Here is a 16,735-nt window from a genome sequence, read left to right on the forward strand (position 1 = left end):
AAGATATGCTTTGCCCACAAAGGTTGTGGAGTCTCCATCTTTGGAGATATTCAGAAGTTGACAGGAGACAGCCTTAAGCAACCTGATCTAGCTGACCTTGCTTTAGCAGGGGAGTGGACTAGACAATCTCAAGAGGTGACCGCCAAACTCAGCAATTCTGTGATTCTGTGATGTTTAATGTTCATCACAAATTTAAGTGTTTTCACACCTGGTATACAGGTTTCTTTGTCAAAATCCAATGTTAAGCAAAATCCCTTCTCTTTCCATCCTTTTTAGAAGATATATATATGTATGTAGAGTAAAAAAATGGTTGGCTCTTATTTGGAAAGATTACGGCAAACCATGAAAAGAAGTATATGTTTGGTAAATGTTCTATAGTTACTACTATAAAACTTCACCATAAACTCTAGAGAGGCCACAGTGATGTCTACTGGAGCTTTTTATTACAATTAGTGGTGCACTAAGAATTCATTATAGATTTGGCCATATTCTTAAAAATATCTGCATGCAGGTGACGCCTCCAATTCATCTTTAGGTGCCTAGTCTGAATCTTCCAAAATGTCGAGCATCTCACAGATCCCACTGGTGTCTGCCCACTGGTGTCTGTTACTGCTGTTCAGTGCTTAGCAAATTCTGGAAACAAGATTGCTTTTTTAGTTATCTATTTATGGGTGCAAGAGACCTAAACTTTTAAGAAGTGTTTGCTTCTTTTAATCTTACTTTTGAAGTGAAAATAGTAGTCTGTATAGAACATATTTGTCGTCCTACCATTACAAAAGTCTGGTTTTTGAATTTAAAAAACATCCTAGACACTCTTTCAAATTTATTTTCCCACCCATAAGTTCTCTAACATTAGCTAAAAAAATATTATAATATTTGCATCTGATATTTATTAAAACTGAGTACCATATAGATTAACCTGGCTGAGTTTTAATCACACCAGCATCCAAATTTTTTAAAAAGTACAATCACCCAGCCTGGGATGAATTAGTAAAAGCTTCTACCGTACATAAAGTGACAAGAGCTCACATCTCATCCTGCTTACCTTACTGATATTCAGTGCATGAATATATGATACAGATTAAGATTCTCCATATTACTAAAATAACTTTTTTTCATTCAGTTGTGGACTTCATTTTTACTAAAGGCAGTTGCAAAACCCTCATTACTTTCAGAAGTGTAGGACTAGAGTTCCAAATATATAAAAATGTGATACCGTATAATTTGTATGTTGGTTGCCTTTGGACAGTTTCTGTCCTCAGTGGACAGGAATGATGTCAGCAACTAAAAATTCTTTCCCAAAAAGCTCTACTTTTTCAAGATCATAATTTTGTTACAAGAAGTTCTTACAGTCTAGGAACTTTTATACCATTTTTCACATATAAATAAAAAAAAAAGTTTAATTATTTGTATTCAAAGTAATATTACTATGTTCTGGTTGTCAGTACATTTATATTAGTAGACTGGTAATTGTAAATAAGTGCTTATGGCAGAAACTAGGGCACATGAGAGCTACACAGCTGTCCTTTATGTGATGCTCCTGGAACATACTTTGTAAGAACACTTGGATTGCCACTGAAAGGGTAATTTGCCAGAGACTAAACTTCTAATTAAATTTCCAACTGTATACTTCAAGCTTCACATGTCAGCCTCTAAAAGCTCAAGTGTTATCCCTGAATAAGGTAGAACTGAAAATTTCTCAGAACAATGAAGTTAAACTTTTAGTGTTTCATATTATAACGATAAGACAAATTTAACAATCAGATATCCATTTGTGAGAAGTGATTTATAAAAGCTTCCTATCTTGTACTAGAAACTAGAAGGACGTACAATACAATAATTAGTTTTGCATGCAAAGAATATAATTGCCATCCCTTAAAGTGTTAAACTTGTTCTGTTACCTCTCATGTATATTCTGTTATGCATTTCCTGAAGCTGCTTTTAAAAATGTTTCAGAAAACAGCTGTAGAAATTATATTTTATTTTTTCCTTGACTTGTCTGAGTTTTGAAGAGCAAAGCATAGAGGAGTACAGGATGCACCGCCAGTGCTGGAGAGACATTGCATTATCGTTAAGCAGTTTAGTATATCCTCCATCTGAAAGCTACATCAACTGGAGCTCTCCAGTGGAGGAAGGGTTTATAAATGGCTGGATCTGGACACTGCCTTGTAAAATCAGCAGCTAAATAATTCAGTACTAAACTGTGTTTTAGGTGTGGCCTGAATCCAAGTGTTTCACCACTTGTCTCATCTACGTTGGCTTCAAGAGCTGTGGTTCAGCTTGCAGGTCCAGGTCTCTATATGGATAGATGTGTCTCCAGATAGATACATGTAGGAGTAGCATTGGTGTTGTGCAAACTAGTCCCTGTGCTGGAGATTCCCTGCCTGGAGGGCAAACCTTCAAAACTTTCTGGTCAGGACAGGTCAATAGACAGCCAGTTCAGATGAATGGGAGAGCCTGAACTAACATGGCAGAATGACAGAATTTGAACTGAATAGAGACAATTGTAATCCCACTAGAAGCTGAAATGGCTCTTGGCTCCTGGGAAAGAATTACTATTTCCCAGGAGGATTTTTTGATCCCTCTGTCTGGGAGACAGAGAAGTTTATAGGGAAACTGTGGGCTGTCCTTACTACTCATTTCTGCATAACTCAAGTGATGCCCATATACTTCTGAAGCCATGTTGTACAGTATGAGTGCATGTCCAGCTATAAATGCCTTCTAGTGAAATTTATCTAATACCAACTGAAAAGGGAACTGGTGCTGGAAAATGTTAATTGAGTCACCTCTCAACCATTTTAAGAACAGTTTACACAATTATTCCAGCTCTTGGCTGTGATTTTTTTATACATTAAAGCTTGCTTCTTAAAAAGTCATATGAAAATCTCTCATAGCAGTCTGACTTTTTATGTGAATAATCAGTGCTACACAGTTTGGTATTCACTTCCCTGAAATATTTCAGCCCTCTAGTTCCTAAGATTAACTTATAACTGATTAAAGATTTAGATTCTTCTGCCTTTCCCACTTAATGTTAAATTGAAAATGCATATGTCTTTATTTATTTTGGTTGAATAAAACTAAGTCAGTTATTATTTATGTTGGTAAATATATTTTAAAGAATTCTACTTATTCACAAATAAGTAGAAATGGTAAAACTCCACCCTTCCAAACACCTTGTTTACACTGAAATTAAAAGCCTAAAGATTCTGGAAATATAAGGGATTTAATAAACCAGTTCATGTATCCTTAGTCATAAAGACCATTTCGACTGGCACTAAAATATTTCTTTGGGAGAAATCATGACTTCCTTATAGAAGCTTAACAGCCATCAGTTCCTGCAGCACAGGTCAGATCTGTATTATTATCTGCAGATTTCTCTAAGTAGAAATTTTCTTCTGTTCTACATTATCAACCTGTAGCACTCAACTACTCCCACCAGTGTACCTGTATGTGTGTAAAAAAATGCATGCATATGAAAACATATAAAGAACAGAATATGCCATAGAACTACAAAATGGAAAAAAAAAAAGTGTGTAAGTAAGCTTGAAATATTTCCTTTTGTTAGTCAGGATTAGCTGAACTCTTATTATCCCTGGCAGAAATTTTCCTAACTTTTTCTTACACTAGTCGCTACACCACAGATTTTTGGAAGAACAAACACAATCAAAGTGTATTCATCAAAATCCAGCAGAGCTGGATCATCAACAGATTTCTTTCATGCAGACAACAAGGTCCCATGCTCACTTTTGGAAGCACTGAAAGGCTCATCTACAGTCACCTAGAAGATGTTTGGTGGGGAGAGGTTAACAGGGTCAGGAATCCCTCCTTAGTGGGAGGACGGGGAAAAGGTAACTTTGCAGAAATCCAGTTTGTCTCTGTAGGATCCTATCCATGTGGGGTATAGTTTTTTTCTCATTATTTCTTAAGGAAATTACAGTGTCTGGCTGTTGAGCTGTGATTGCCTCACCTCCTGAAGAGGATAGAAATCTGATGGGTCTGGGGATTTTACGAGACCAGAAATTAGGCAGAGAAAAACCAAGTCTGGTATAATTTAGCTCTTATCCGGCCCCTGTGAGAGCAGCAATCTGTGACTAGCCATCTCCTGTGTAGCACTGCACCAGCCCAACTAGCATATGCTGCCATTTAGCCAGCCAAACAGGTGTAGGAGATGCAGCAAGGATTTGGGAATAGTGGCAGGACTAAGGGAATTTAGGGGTTTTGGTATACAAGACAGGCTTTATTACTTTTGCAGTTGAGGGAATAACCTGCTCAGCTACAGGAGCTGTGATAAAGTGGCCATGGAATTGTTTAAGCCTCAAAAGGAGAAGGGTGGCTTTTGAACCCTCCTCGGTATGAAGGGGTTTCAGTCCACTGCTCCAGTTTCTCAGAAGTGAGAGCCACAAGCTAGTCTGCAACTTGGCATGGAGCCACGCTTCTGCTGAAGCCATACGACTATGCAGAAAAGGAATGCAAGATTTATGGGGCCAGCAAGGGAGACTAAACAAATGGGAGTCTGAGTCTGTAGCCCAGAGATGAGGACACTTCCCTGAGAATTGCGTCCTTGCAACGCTGGGACCACATAGTTAAAATAACAAGTATGTGAACAGTACCAATCATAAACAACTTTAGCAGCGCAACAGAGCTTGTGGTTTGATTTTTTTTGTTTGTTTGTTTGGGGTATTTTCATTTTATTTTTCCTCCACCTACCCATTTTACAACAACCAGGGATGGGGCTTATTCCTCTGGCTAAATCGTCCCTTCCCCAGCTGGAGAGAAGAGGCCAAAAGGCAGGGAGACATCTGAACGCTGTAGCTCAGATACATGTGTTATTACATTGCAACACTCACGATTATTATCGCAGGGGCCATAAAATGGGGCTCTTTTCAAGACTCCTCACAAACAGCTGCTGCCAGCTGAGGAATTTGGGCTGAGCTACGTGTAATTCCCAACCGTGATCATCGGTGGCTGCTCTCCCGGCGGAGGCAGCCTCTCCAGCAGCTGCCTGCGCTGCCTGTGCACGCTGCTGTGTGCTCTCCTGTGCTTCAAGCCCAGCTCTGCCACTTCCCACTGACAGGCAGCACCCCTCCCAGGGGTGAATGCCCTGAGTGGACTCGGGGGTGAATGAGGCGAACAGCAAGCTTACGGGGTCAAGATACTTAGTCACAGAAAATAACAGGACTCAAGGACTGCTTTCTGGAAGGATGGCAAGGAGCTTAACGCAGCTCTGAATGCTTTGACTTAGAAAAGTTCACTGACATTTTCCCAGACTATGTGCTTCAGTATTTACTGGGAATTTATTCTCTATTGTATGGGATTTGCAAATAGGAGGAATTTAATTATTTGCATCCTGCCATACATAAAATAAGAAACAATTGTCTTTCTCTACAGAGAAGTATCCGCAGCCTCCTTCTCTCTCCCATTTGTTTGTTCTCCACCTTCCCTTTGCTTGCTATGAAATCAGCAGTAATAATTTCTTTCTAAGAGATATAAAAAAGCAGTGTCCTTTGGAATGCATGAGACACTTAAAATACATCTTCTTAAAAGTGATTCACAACCATTTTTCAGACTTTTTTTCTGCTCTTCAGTCTATAAGACTCATCTTCCATTAGGATTGATTTTGGACTTATTTTTATCACATTATTATTTTTGTATACCTCTGGCCCTTCCCATAGGAAAGAACAAGAAAACAAACTCCATCCCTCGCTGAGGTGGCTTCTCACAAAGGTAGACCTACTGGTATGTTACTAGCCTGGGTTTTTTTTCAAACATTTACACCATTACTTCCCAGAACAGAGTGAGGAACACAGAAAAACAGAAACAAATGTACACATCATGATCAAATGCATACTTCTCCATTATGACAGTACTAATAATTATAAAGGTCCTAGCAAAGGTTTAAAAATGAATGCATTGCTTTAACTGCTCTTTTCCATATCCACCCACTCTGTGTAGTGAACACATATTTCAAAGTATAACGGATATTGCAAGCTACAGATGTTATGAATTATTCTTCAGTGCTAGTCACATTTTTGGTACAGATAGATTCAGCCTCCTGGCTCCAAAAGCTAATACCTAAGAGTAATGGTATATTCTTGAAACTAACAATCAAGCAACTTCTATTTCTGTGTTCTTTCTAACTGACTTTTAATTTCAAAGGTCTGGAAGGTATATGCCTTCTCAAGAAGCACTGAGGTATTTTAGAAAGGCAGAAAAATATTCTGAAATAATCATGAGACTTCAGGAATTAAGACTTTGAATAAAAAAAAAATAATCAAATACTATGAGTTTTCTCAACTCCTAGAATAGCCAGCTTCACATTTCCCACTGTCATGGTTACAGACATAAAACATCCCATCAGAGAACAGCAACTGTCCTATGTGATTCGTGCAATCTGCCAGCACCATGTGCACAATGGCTTTAGTCAAAGTGGATGCAACACAGATGTACTATCTACGAGTACTCATGAATTAAGGTGAAATATTTATTTCTTATGAGTATTTTACAGTGGTCAGAAGAGAGCATTTCAGTGACTCAGAAAAGTGAGCATTATCTAACAAATTACATTTTGAATGATCTTTTGGAGCAAAATAATTTGATGTTTGCCTGGTTCGCAGTTTAAGCAGCAGGCAACAGATGACAATTTAAAGATAGCTCCCTCAGTCTTTACTTTGGGATTTACCAGAATTAGCACTAACATAATGTAGTAGCCATAAAGAGTCATTTGGGGGTATCTTCTCTGGTTTCAAGTAAACTTACCCCTTCCTGTTCTGACCACATAGTCATTGCACAGCCCTAGTTTTATTACGACCTGAGGGCAGAGATATGTTCCTGGTTATTCTGGGTACTTCTAAACATAACATGGCCACTTTTCATAAATGTTGTAGGATTGTTTTCAACCTACTTCCATGCAAGCAAACAATGGAAGGAGCTGCTGTGCCTGTGTCTGGACATAGTGAATAACATTTAAATAAATGTTGGGAGAGAATTTCTTGACTGAATCTGGGAGTCTGCAGACCTGCTAGTTCCCTCTTTCTACTAGATGATGTTGTATATATACTTGTAACTCTTACCTATTTTTGCTTTGTTGCTTATTTATTTTGTTAGTCATCGAGTGAAAGAATAAAGAGAAAAATTATTTTGCCACCTAACCCTGAAAACAGTAAGATTTTCATTCAATTCTTAAGTTCCTTCTTCCTTTTTCCTTTCCTGAATCTGAAACTTTCTATGCATCTCCTTTTTTAACCACTTCTGTTATAGCTTCCCTTGAAAAAGCAAGATTTTCCCTTTCATGTTCATAATATCCCTTCTTTTCTTTTTTTTTTCTTTTTCCTGGGCTGCTGCTACTACGCGAACTTTATCAGCACTGTTCACCATTCCTTTCCCATTCTTACTTCCCAGAGGTAAAGGGTCAGTACAATCTTCCTAATTTGAAGGTGTGGAAATCAGAGCTGAAGTCCTAATTGAACTTACAGAAAGAAAGAGCTCTACAAGGGGATCTGGACAGGCTGGATCGATGGGCTGAGGTCAGCTGTATGAGATTCAACAAGGCCAAGTGCCAGGTCCTGCACTTGGGTCACAACAACCCCATGCAATGCTACAGGCTTGGGGAAGAGTAGCTGGAAAGCTGCCTGGCCAAAAAGGGGTGTTGGTCGACAGCCGGCTGAACATGAGCCAGCAGTGTGCCCAGGTGGCCAAGAAGGCCAACAGCATCCTGGCCTGTATCAGGAATAGTGTGGCCACCAGGAGCAGGGAGGTGATTGTGCCCCTGTACTTGGCACTAGTGAGGCCACATCTTGAATACTGTGCCCAGTTTTGGGCCCCTCAGTACAAGAAGGACATTGAGGTGCTGGAGCGTGTCCAGAGAAGGGCAACGAAGCTGGTGAAGGGTCTGGAGAACAAGTCTTATGAGGAGTGGCTGAGGGAACTGGGATTGTTTAGTCTGGAGAAGAGGAGGCTGAGGGGAGACCCTTGTCGCTCTCTACAACTACCTGAGAGGAGGTTGTAGTGAGGTGGGTGTTGGTCTCTTCTCCCTTGTAGTTAGTGATAGGACAAGAGGAAATTGCCTCAGGCCGCGCCAGGGGAGGTTTAGATTGAATATTAGGAAAAATTTCTTTATCGTCAAGCATTGGAACCAGCTGCCCAGAGAGGTGGTGGAGTCCCCATCCCTGGAGGTGTTCAAAAAACGGGTAGACATGGCACTTTGCGACATGGTTTAGTAGGCATGATGGTGTTGTGTTGACGGTTGGACTAGATGATCTTAGAGGTCTTTTACAACCTTAATGACTCTTCTAATTTTACTTTCATTAAAAAATAATCCAGCCACTAAGCCAGGAAACATGACATTATTTATTACTCTACCCTTAATGGGTTTAGTCGTGGACTTGGTAGTGTTAGGCTAATGGTTGGACTTGATGATCTTAAAGGTCTTTTCCAAACTAAATGATTCTATGATTCTATAAATGGCATCAGAGCTGAATCATAGCTTTTTAGTCCCGTTTGGCTAACTCACTTATGCCATTGCTTCTACACCTTTTAGGTAGAGATGTTCAGCAAAGAGCTTTATTATTGCACCACTACAAAAACTCTTCTTCCATGCTACCCTAAAATATGAATTGATTGAGAGCCTGTTTATTTTCTGAGGCCCACACTGGAGCGTAGAAGGGAAAGCATGCACTCCAACATAGAAACTGAGGTCGTCCTAGGCTTTCACATTTTAGGTGGTGCAGAAGGTGCAGACATGAACTGGTTCTGTGATGACCTATTGCACATTTCTATTTTGCTAATGATGTATTATAGAACCAGACTGTAGCCCCATTTACACTTGCAGATGTTTTAAATGCTGTAGCATTTCTATAAGTAATCTGTTGATTTGTTGTTTTGCCATTAAATCCCTAAGGTTGCCATGAAATAAGGTGGGCAGAAAAGGTTTCTTGTTTTCACCGCTTTTTTAAATATGAGTATTTATTACATTCCTTTTCTTATTGAAATTAAAGCTGCAAGCATCCTCTCCTTAACAGATTTTTGTAGCGACTCAAAGCACTGCAAATAGATCCCAGGAAACAAAAACAAAGCTCGTATGGGATGCTCTCCTGGGTGCCCTCTCACTTAAGAGCATGCATGCAGAGAGCACACAAATTCGTTAAATACTGCTTTTCGCCTTTTTCATTCCCTATTGACTGCCTAAGAAGTTTGCAGTAGAGTTGCCTATATAGCAAATGTAACCCTGCTAACAGCAGGATCATTTGTACAGAGCTGTTCAAGTCCCCTAATTGGTCCCATAAGTTGAAAAATACAACTCAACCCCCCCACCCCTCCAAAAAAACTCCATGCAGGCATGGCCCTTGGTCTTAAGGTCCCTTTGTACCTGTGTTCATTGTTTCCATCTCTTTCCTTGCAGCAAAACTAATAAGCAAGTTCTACTCCATCTATCTATTTTGCTTTCAGAGTGTAAAGGACAATAATGCTCTGGGTCAATGAGCCCTTAAATATAATACAACCGAAGAGACCTAGAATTCCAGCGTTTGTCAATATTGTTTGTCAGGACAGGTATGTAAATCAGGGGAAACAAGTTTTTAAAAAATTGCAATGTATTCTGAAGGATATAGTCTTAGATTTGAACTTTAGGAAAAGATAAAAGTATATTCAGAAAAATACTCTTTTTTTCTGTAACTGGATTATCTTGTTTTGGCCCACTTCCTTTTAATCACATGACAGATCCAGGACAGGGGTAAACCAAATACAGACCAGTGAGTCCAAAGTTGATAAGGAGGAGACACTCTCAAATCCAGGTTAGAGAGAGGTGTTTTGAAAATCTGTTTAAAACTAGAATCTTTTCTAAATACCATGGTAACTGGACTCTGCGAGCAGAGTTTTCCTGAGTAGCTGGAGGCTGGTATTGGCAGTTCCTTGCTGTTATCATTGGTGGCTTCACATGGGACCCAAATTCCTAGGTCTCCTCCCTGTTGGCAGTGGGTTCTCTGTAAACATTGGGAAGGAGCCTTTGGACTATTTAGCTCTTCCTAACACTTGGCTGGGAACCTTTCACAGTTGAATAGCACAGGCTTTATGTTGTGAAAACACGGGTAGCTTTTAAATAATTACATGTCTTACCAACTAATACATCTTATAAAGGTGTTAACAACATGATACACATACTATAGATGTCCATAACACTAATAGGTGTCAGCAGTGATTATTTAGTATGTTTTAAGCACTGTAATCACCTGCTAAGGTTTATAATAATTGACCCACATTTTACTAGCTATCTATTAGCTATTATTTGTGCATTGGGACATTTTAGAAATGAACCCTTGTCAGAGTGCAAACCAGAAAACAGTCCTTTCTTGTATCACTTGGACTTGGCAGTCAGGATTTCCACTCCTGCCACTAGGTTTTCTTAAATGGCATTTCCTAGTCTGAAGCAAGCAAGCAAATTAAAAAAAAAAAAAAAAAAAGAAAACACACAGAGTTGGTAACTGTTACCTTGGAGTAAGCAGCTAATAAAGAAGGGATGTATTTAGAGTGGATTAATTTTCACCTAGAATCATATTTATCAACTGGAACTGGAACATCAGCAATATAGGTTGTGACGCAACAAGGCCTGTCTTTGACTGTTACACTGGCAAACCTAATGACTTCTTGTTAATATACAGCAGTCTACATGCAGGCCAATGTATTTTTTCTTGACGCTCTTTTCAAGAGTGTTTTCTAATTATTGGTTTCTTGACTTAATAATTTTTCAGGATGTACTGAGTACAGGGCTTTAATTCATGCTTTCTTTAACTTCCAAGGCATCGCAAAAAATTTTATCTAAGCAGAATATATACAAAAATTTTAATAATCCACGGAAAATTTATTACAGAATAATGCTGGTAACCCAAGCTTATTTTTTCCATGCTTTAATTTTATCACACATAACTTCATTAATCTGAAAGTAAGTTGTATAGCCTCGAGTGGTCACTGAGGCCCTGTGTTGGCAGTTTAATTCTCCAAGAGTGGTGTATCCTTTCTGTCACTGACATCCACCTTAGACAGGATGAACCGCCCCATGGGCAGCTGCCTAACTCTCCCCATGACTGTGAAAGAAGCCCAGATGACTCTTAGATACCTAATATCTCCTGAGATCACTCCTATATTACAGGTAATACCTGTAATACTTCATATAGATCCTCCAGTCTGATCTCCAACATGTTAGAGTATTACAAATCACCCAGTTAGCACATGGAAAGCCCAATGACTTGTGTTTGATGACAGCGTAAGTTATGTTTGACTAAAGAATGTTGTCCAAAAAGACATATTGTCTTCAGTTTTAAGGCCACGGTATTGTGATGCAGAGGCTACTCTCAGTATAAATGACAATATACTTTCCCAGATTTCATGGTTCTATTTTTATTGATAATATTTTTGTTAAATGATCCAGTTCCATGAAGTCAGGGGATTTCATGACAGTGTCAGCTTCTATTAAACATAAAAGGAATAAGTCTCCAGTCCTTATTGTTAGAAGGAAAAATGCATAAAACATGCAATAACTTGTCCTAAAGGTTCAGCAATTACAATATAAATTAACAAAAACTTTTTGATTTATTCATTTATTTTTTATTTATTATATTTGTTAATGTCTGGCCACTTAAGGATCCATGCTTTTTCTTATTATGTCTTTAGAAACCTGTAAGATTTTGAGCTAAACATTTAGCTTGGAAAATGATGTTTTGAAAGGTTGGTAAAAATTCAAATAATGGCATGGATTCTAAAGATAACTACACAATAGTGAGTAATCCAATCTGTTTTCCTGACTCATAAAATGACTGAGACTGATCACTAATGAGGTATATATTATTTTTCTTTAAAAAGATTTTATGTTGACAAGAGAAGCTCAAATCAAGGTATATCCCAAAGGAGGTAATTTCCTTTATAATGAGAGACGAGGTTCCCAAATGGAGCCATGATCGGAAAATAGGTGTTCAGATGTTCCTGGAAGATTTTATACAATGAGATAAATCATCTTTTGTCAATAAATAAATTAGCTGTTGCCACTTTGCCATGGTTCAGGTGTTGAAGAGCCATCAGTCAATACAGTTTAGACACTGTATGTGTTCAGATAAACTGCCTCATGTTACCAGATCCCTGGAACAATGCTTTACATATCTGTGAGCTTTTCACCCACTGATCTCAAAGTGCTTTTCAAACACACACTGCAACACCCATGCTGAGCTTTAATATACCCTTCTTTACTTTACAGCTGGAGAAACCCTGCATTTCTAGGCTGTGAGTAAAATTGCAATTTAAGCTGTAACACTGCTTGAACTTTGATTACTGACATCCATCTCTCACACACCTTTTGGAGACCACAAAACCTCCATGGATGATCATAGCAAGAGGGCTGGAGGGACTCCCCTACATCCTGTGAAGTCTCCAAGGAAGGCGATCTCATTGCAACCTGCAGAACACGGACACTGCTCACTTCATAAGGGGCTGCCAAACTTATCTAAAGGTGAAATAAAGCTCTGACCACCACCTCTGAACACACTTACGGCGCATTCTGCATCCACTGCAGGGCTGAGTAATCACACATGCATCCTCCTACCTACCAAGGCACTCTGGGAGGAACCTTTTCTTGAGACTCTCTTTGGGAGGATGACACTTTAAATGGAACACTTAATCCTAGGGCTTTTACAAGGCATATTTGCCTGGCCAACTGACCACACATCTTCCATGTATTTATTATTTTAATACATGAAGAGCTGCCTCTGACCAGCTATATCAGCTACTCCCCACCTGTAGTGTGTGCTAATAAGGAAGATGTTTGTGATTTCTATGGGAAGTCTGGCTATAGCATACTAATGCCTTATACTGAGACATGATTAAAAAGTGAACCTGTGGCTCCCTTTTAGCAACCGGAAGCAGATTCAGAAAAGGCAGCACTTTTATGAAGATAGCACAGTGGCCTTCCTTGATGAGATCCTTGAACCTGTTGCACAAAGGTAATACATCTCATATAAGGTAGGCACATGGGGGTCTGCTCTTGATCTGTCAGTAACCGCAGCTCAGAGAGAATTCTTCTTTGGGGTGTGAGAAAACGGCAGTCTCCTTCCTGCTAACTCAGCTCTTGGCTCGGAGGCAAAATAAATTAATTCAGAGGTATGTGCTTAGGAAGATGTGACTGAAGCTTAAAAGTACAGGAATGCAAAAATTCAGCTGACAAGAGTGTAATTGGACCACTGGGCATTTTTTCCCACTGTTTTTATTGAATTTGGTATTATTGTTGTTGTTGTTATTATTATTAGTATTATTATTATTATTATTCCCATCCACTGCTCATGAGACAAGGGGCAAACCTGATCTCTGGACCCTGGATGTGATAGTTCTCCTGTGGTTTATTCACATAACTCTGTGTCAGATAGTTGGCTTTTTCCTGATGAAGCAAGAGTTTACAAATGGCGAATGCCCCTTTGGGCACAGAAAGAAGCATGCTGAGGGAGAGGAGGCCTCTCCATAAGTAGCCCATGTTAGGGTCCTCCAGCTGCCTTGCTCTGACATGCTTTCTGCACCCAGTGGCTTGTGGCTGCAAAGAGCCCTCCTTCCATGCCAGAGAGAGAGTGGAAGAAAGGATCCTGATCCAGATTTCAAGTTTCCTTTGTGGGACTTAATTTAGTAAGCTCTTAATATATCTCTGGGAGGAGTCTTGTTATTGCCTGCAGTTTTTCTTCAATTAGTGCCCATGGGACTAGATGACTAAATTTGATAATTTTGGGGGAGGGAGGTAGCTAATTTGGTTGGGTTGGAAACACCCAGAGCTGAAGGGAGGGGCGGGCCAGGAGCGGTGGTTAGCAGGGAGGTAGAACTGTCATTGCTGGTTTCATGGCTCCCGTGTGCACATTGCCTTCCTGATCGCTGCACCCCAAGCAGCCTTCATCCCACAGACCAGGAGCATGCTAGGTCATCCTGGCAGGACATCCACACTTTGCCACAAAATTCTGAGCTCTTGGGGCCAGCTCCTGGCTTTCCTCAAGTCAGTAGGTAAATCTGACCTTGCATGAGTCTGAGTCACACAGAAACAGATTCAAGGCCGGAAGAGAGGAGAGCAGAGGGCAGATTTGCCTGCAAGCAGGCAGCACACAGCTGTCCTGTCCCTACTCGCAGGGGCAGCCATCAGATCAGCACCCTGGTGACCCTCCCACTTGGGCCACAACCCATCAGGGGCTGTTGTAGCCACGTGTGACAAGGATGGATGAAACTTAATGCCAAGGCTGAGGAGCTCTGAATGATTATTACTTCCTTGAGCTCTGCCAGGGAAACATTTATTTTTCAGAGCTGCATATTTTAAGCCCAGGGAGATCTCTCTCTCTTCTTCCTTCATGCCCAGAGGCTGGATGTTATCAGCCAAGCTGCTTCAAAAGCACAATCTTTTCATTGCAGTATCTGCAGCATGTGGGTCAAAATATATCTCTTTCTTATCACCTCTCTCAAAATTATCTGGGAAACACGGACCTGGGGCCTTACTTGCTGTATTTCTGAGTCTCCTTGTCAATATGGGACTCTATTAACCCAGAAGCATCTGTAGGCAGTGGACTGTAGTGCAACCCTTCGGAAGCCATGTGTGTGTGAAGGAGAACATGGGAGCAAGTACAGCAACAAAGGGTTCCTGTGTGAATATCTCTACTTTTTTACCAAGTGAAAGCTCCTTACATTTTGCAGAATTGAAGCAGACTGCGGACAAGTTCCCAAAATAACTTAAATTCCATCAGCATGAACCAGTGTAACAATAAAACCTAAGACCTTCATGGCATGTGGGGCAACCTCCTCCCCACTCCCCATCCTATGTTTGCTACTATCTGGCACCTAAATGGTAAAAAAAGAATATCTTTCAACAGGGACAGTACTGTGAATGCTTTATGAATGCATGGCTAGGTTTATCCATGCTCATTTGTGCAACTTAGCTTGCATTGTTCACTGGGTCTTTGCCAGACATATCTGTTGTGTAATTATGTGGCTTGCTTTAATAAATTCACAGAAGTTTCTAGGGATGTAATTAGTGTTTCCCCCTCCTTTCTGTAATTCTATGACACCCACCACAATGAGACCCAGGTCCTAATTGGTAGATTTGTGCCATGATTTACAGTAATTATTAAAGCCAATGCTATAACATAGGAAAATAGAAACACCCAGCTATACATTTAAACAGCTGAGAGAAAACTTAAAAAAAACCCCAAACCTCTATAAAATCATAAGAGAAGTTATTTTTCCACTGAATAAATTGCCTAATTTCCTTGTGAGCAAAACCAACTTTAATTGATTTTCTGTATTGCACACTGGCTTAGACTGAATAATACTGGCTTAAACCAAGAGCAGTCTCACTGAAGTCAACTTCATTACTTGAGATTTCTGCATGGGAAAGTCAAATACAGTGATGGCAGGCATGGCTTCACATCCTGCCAGTCTGACTGTGCAGACAAGCCCTCGTATGTGAGGGAGTAAGGGGAGTTTGTGAGAAAGGTTCTCATGGTTTCAGCTTGAACAGTGTCTAAGAAAGATATTTAATAAGGAACTCCAAAATGTGTTCATTGTTTTGGAGTGTTTCCAAGCTCTTTCCTCCAAAGACCTGGTTCCAGCATATATGATTCAGGGTTGGTTATTCCATGCTCATGTATTCCAATGGAAATGAGATGATTTCTATGTTGAGGTACTACATGGTATGATTAAGGGTGTTGGAGTTTGGACTGCGCAATTTAGAACCTTCTAAAATGTTTCCATCCCCACATCTGACCTCACTGAATTTATTTAATATCCATTTGAAGGAATAGCCTTGAAAAGTTATTTTCTCTGCAACAGAAATCTGTGGTCTTTCAAAGAACAAATGAAATGTACATACACAAAATATACATTAAAAAATCAAACATTCTTCTTGGTCATAACAAACGCCCATCTTGTCAGGGCTTTATGGCCTACTTCATATAGTACATTCTAGTTAACAGTAGCTGTAGCATATTTCTTTGACAAAAACCCAGTTACGGAGTGGCAGTGCATAGCAGCCTCACCAACTTAGCTGCAAACCTGTGGCTAGAATGCAAGTATGTACCCTATGGAAATACTTTTGGGCTTACCTAGGTCAGAGCACTGCACCACGCGAAGATGGCACTGGCAGCGGAAGGGGCACACTGGTCCAAATCCAGATATGACGGGATCATCCGTTGGAGGCATATCGGCTGACCCTTCATCCTCCAGCATAAAGTCAAAGAGGCCCTGCTGGTGGAATGGCTTGGCCAAGCATGCTGGCAGCAGTAGGACGAAGAGAAGAGCCAGCCTCATGGCTTAGTTCATCGACTCCGGGCAGAACCTAGGGATGAAAGCAGGAGACTTACAACAAAAGTAGCAGTTTCCCATAGCTGCACAGTTCCTGCTGAAGGAGGTCCAGCATCTCCACCAATTGCATAACTGTTCCTTTCAATAAATGAAAACTGAATTGTGAAAATAGGACAGTTATGTGATAGGAGTCTGGTAACTGCTTGTCAATAGGCTTTTTTTTTAACTGAGCAGTTTAAAGGCAACTGTAAACACATCTGTTTGCATATTTAGAGTAATATTTATTAGGAACAGGCAGTGCTGTCAACTTTGTTATGCAAAACAGTCAAAACAATAAGCTACATTTTCCATGTGCCTGTTTTCTGCCAACGTAACAGTCTATTTGATTTCATTAGCATTTGTTTCATAGCAATGAGTTTGTCCCCTGGGGACGAAC

At 40.1% G+C, this 16,735-nt stretch overlaps 1 protein-coding gene across 1 annotated transcript in view; it reads right to left on the reverse strand.

Annotated features, from left to right (window-relative positions):
• DCN (decorin) overlaps window positions 1–16,305 on the reverse strand; it is a 35,183-nt gene extending 18,878 nt beyond the window's left edge. The window contains exon 1 of the mRNA XM_009478810.2: window positions 16,101–16,305. Coding sequence (XP_009477085.1) covers window positions 16,101–16,305 — 205 coding nt within the window. The remainder of the gene's footprint in view (window positions 1–16,100) is intronic.
• Window positions 16,306–16,735: the final 430 nt, after the last annotated feature.

Source organism: Pelecanus crispus, chromosome 1 (assembly GCF_030463565.1).
Source record: "Pelecanus crispus isolate bPelCri1 chromosome 1, bPelCri1.pri, whole genome shotgun sequence".
Taxonomy (NCBI): Eukaryota; Metazoa; Chordata; class Aves; order Pelecaniformes; family Pelecanidae; genus Pelecanus; species Pelecanus crispus.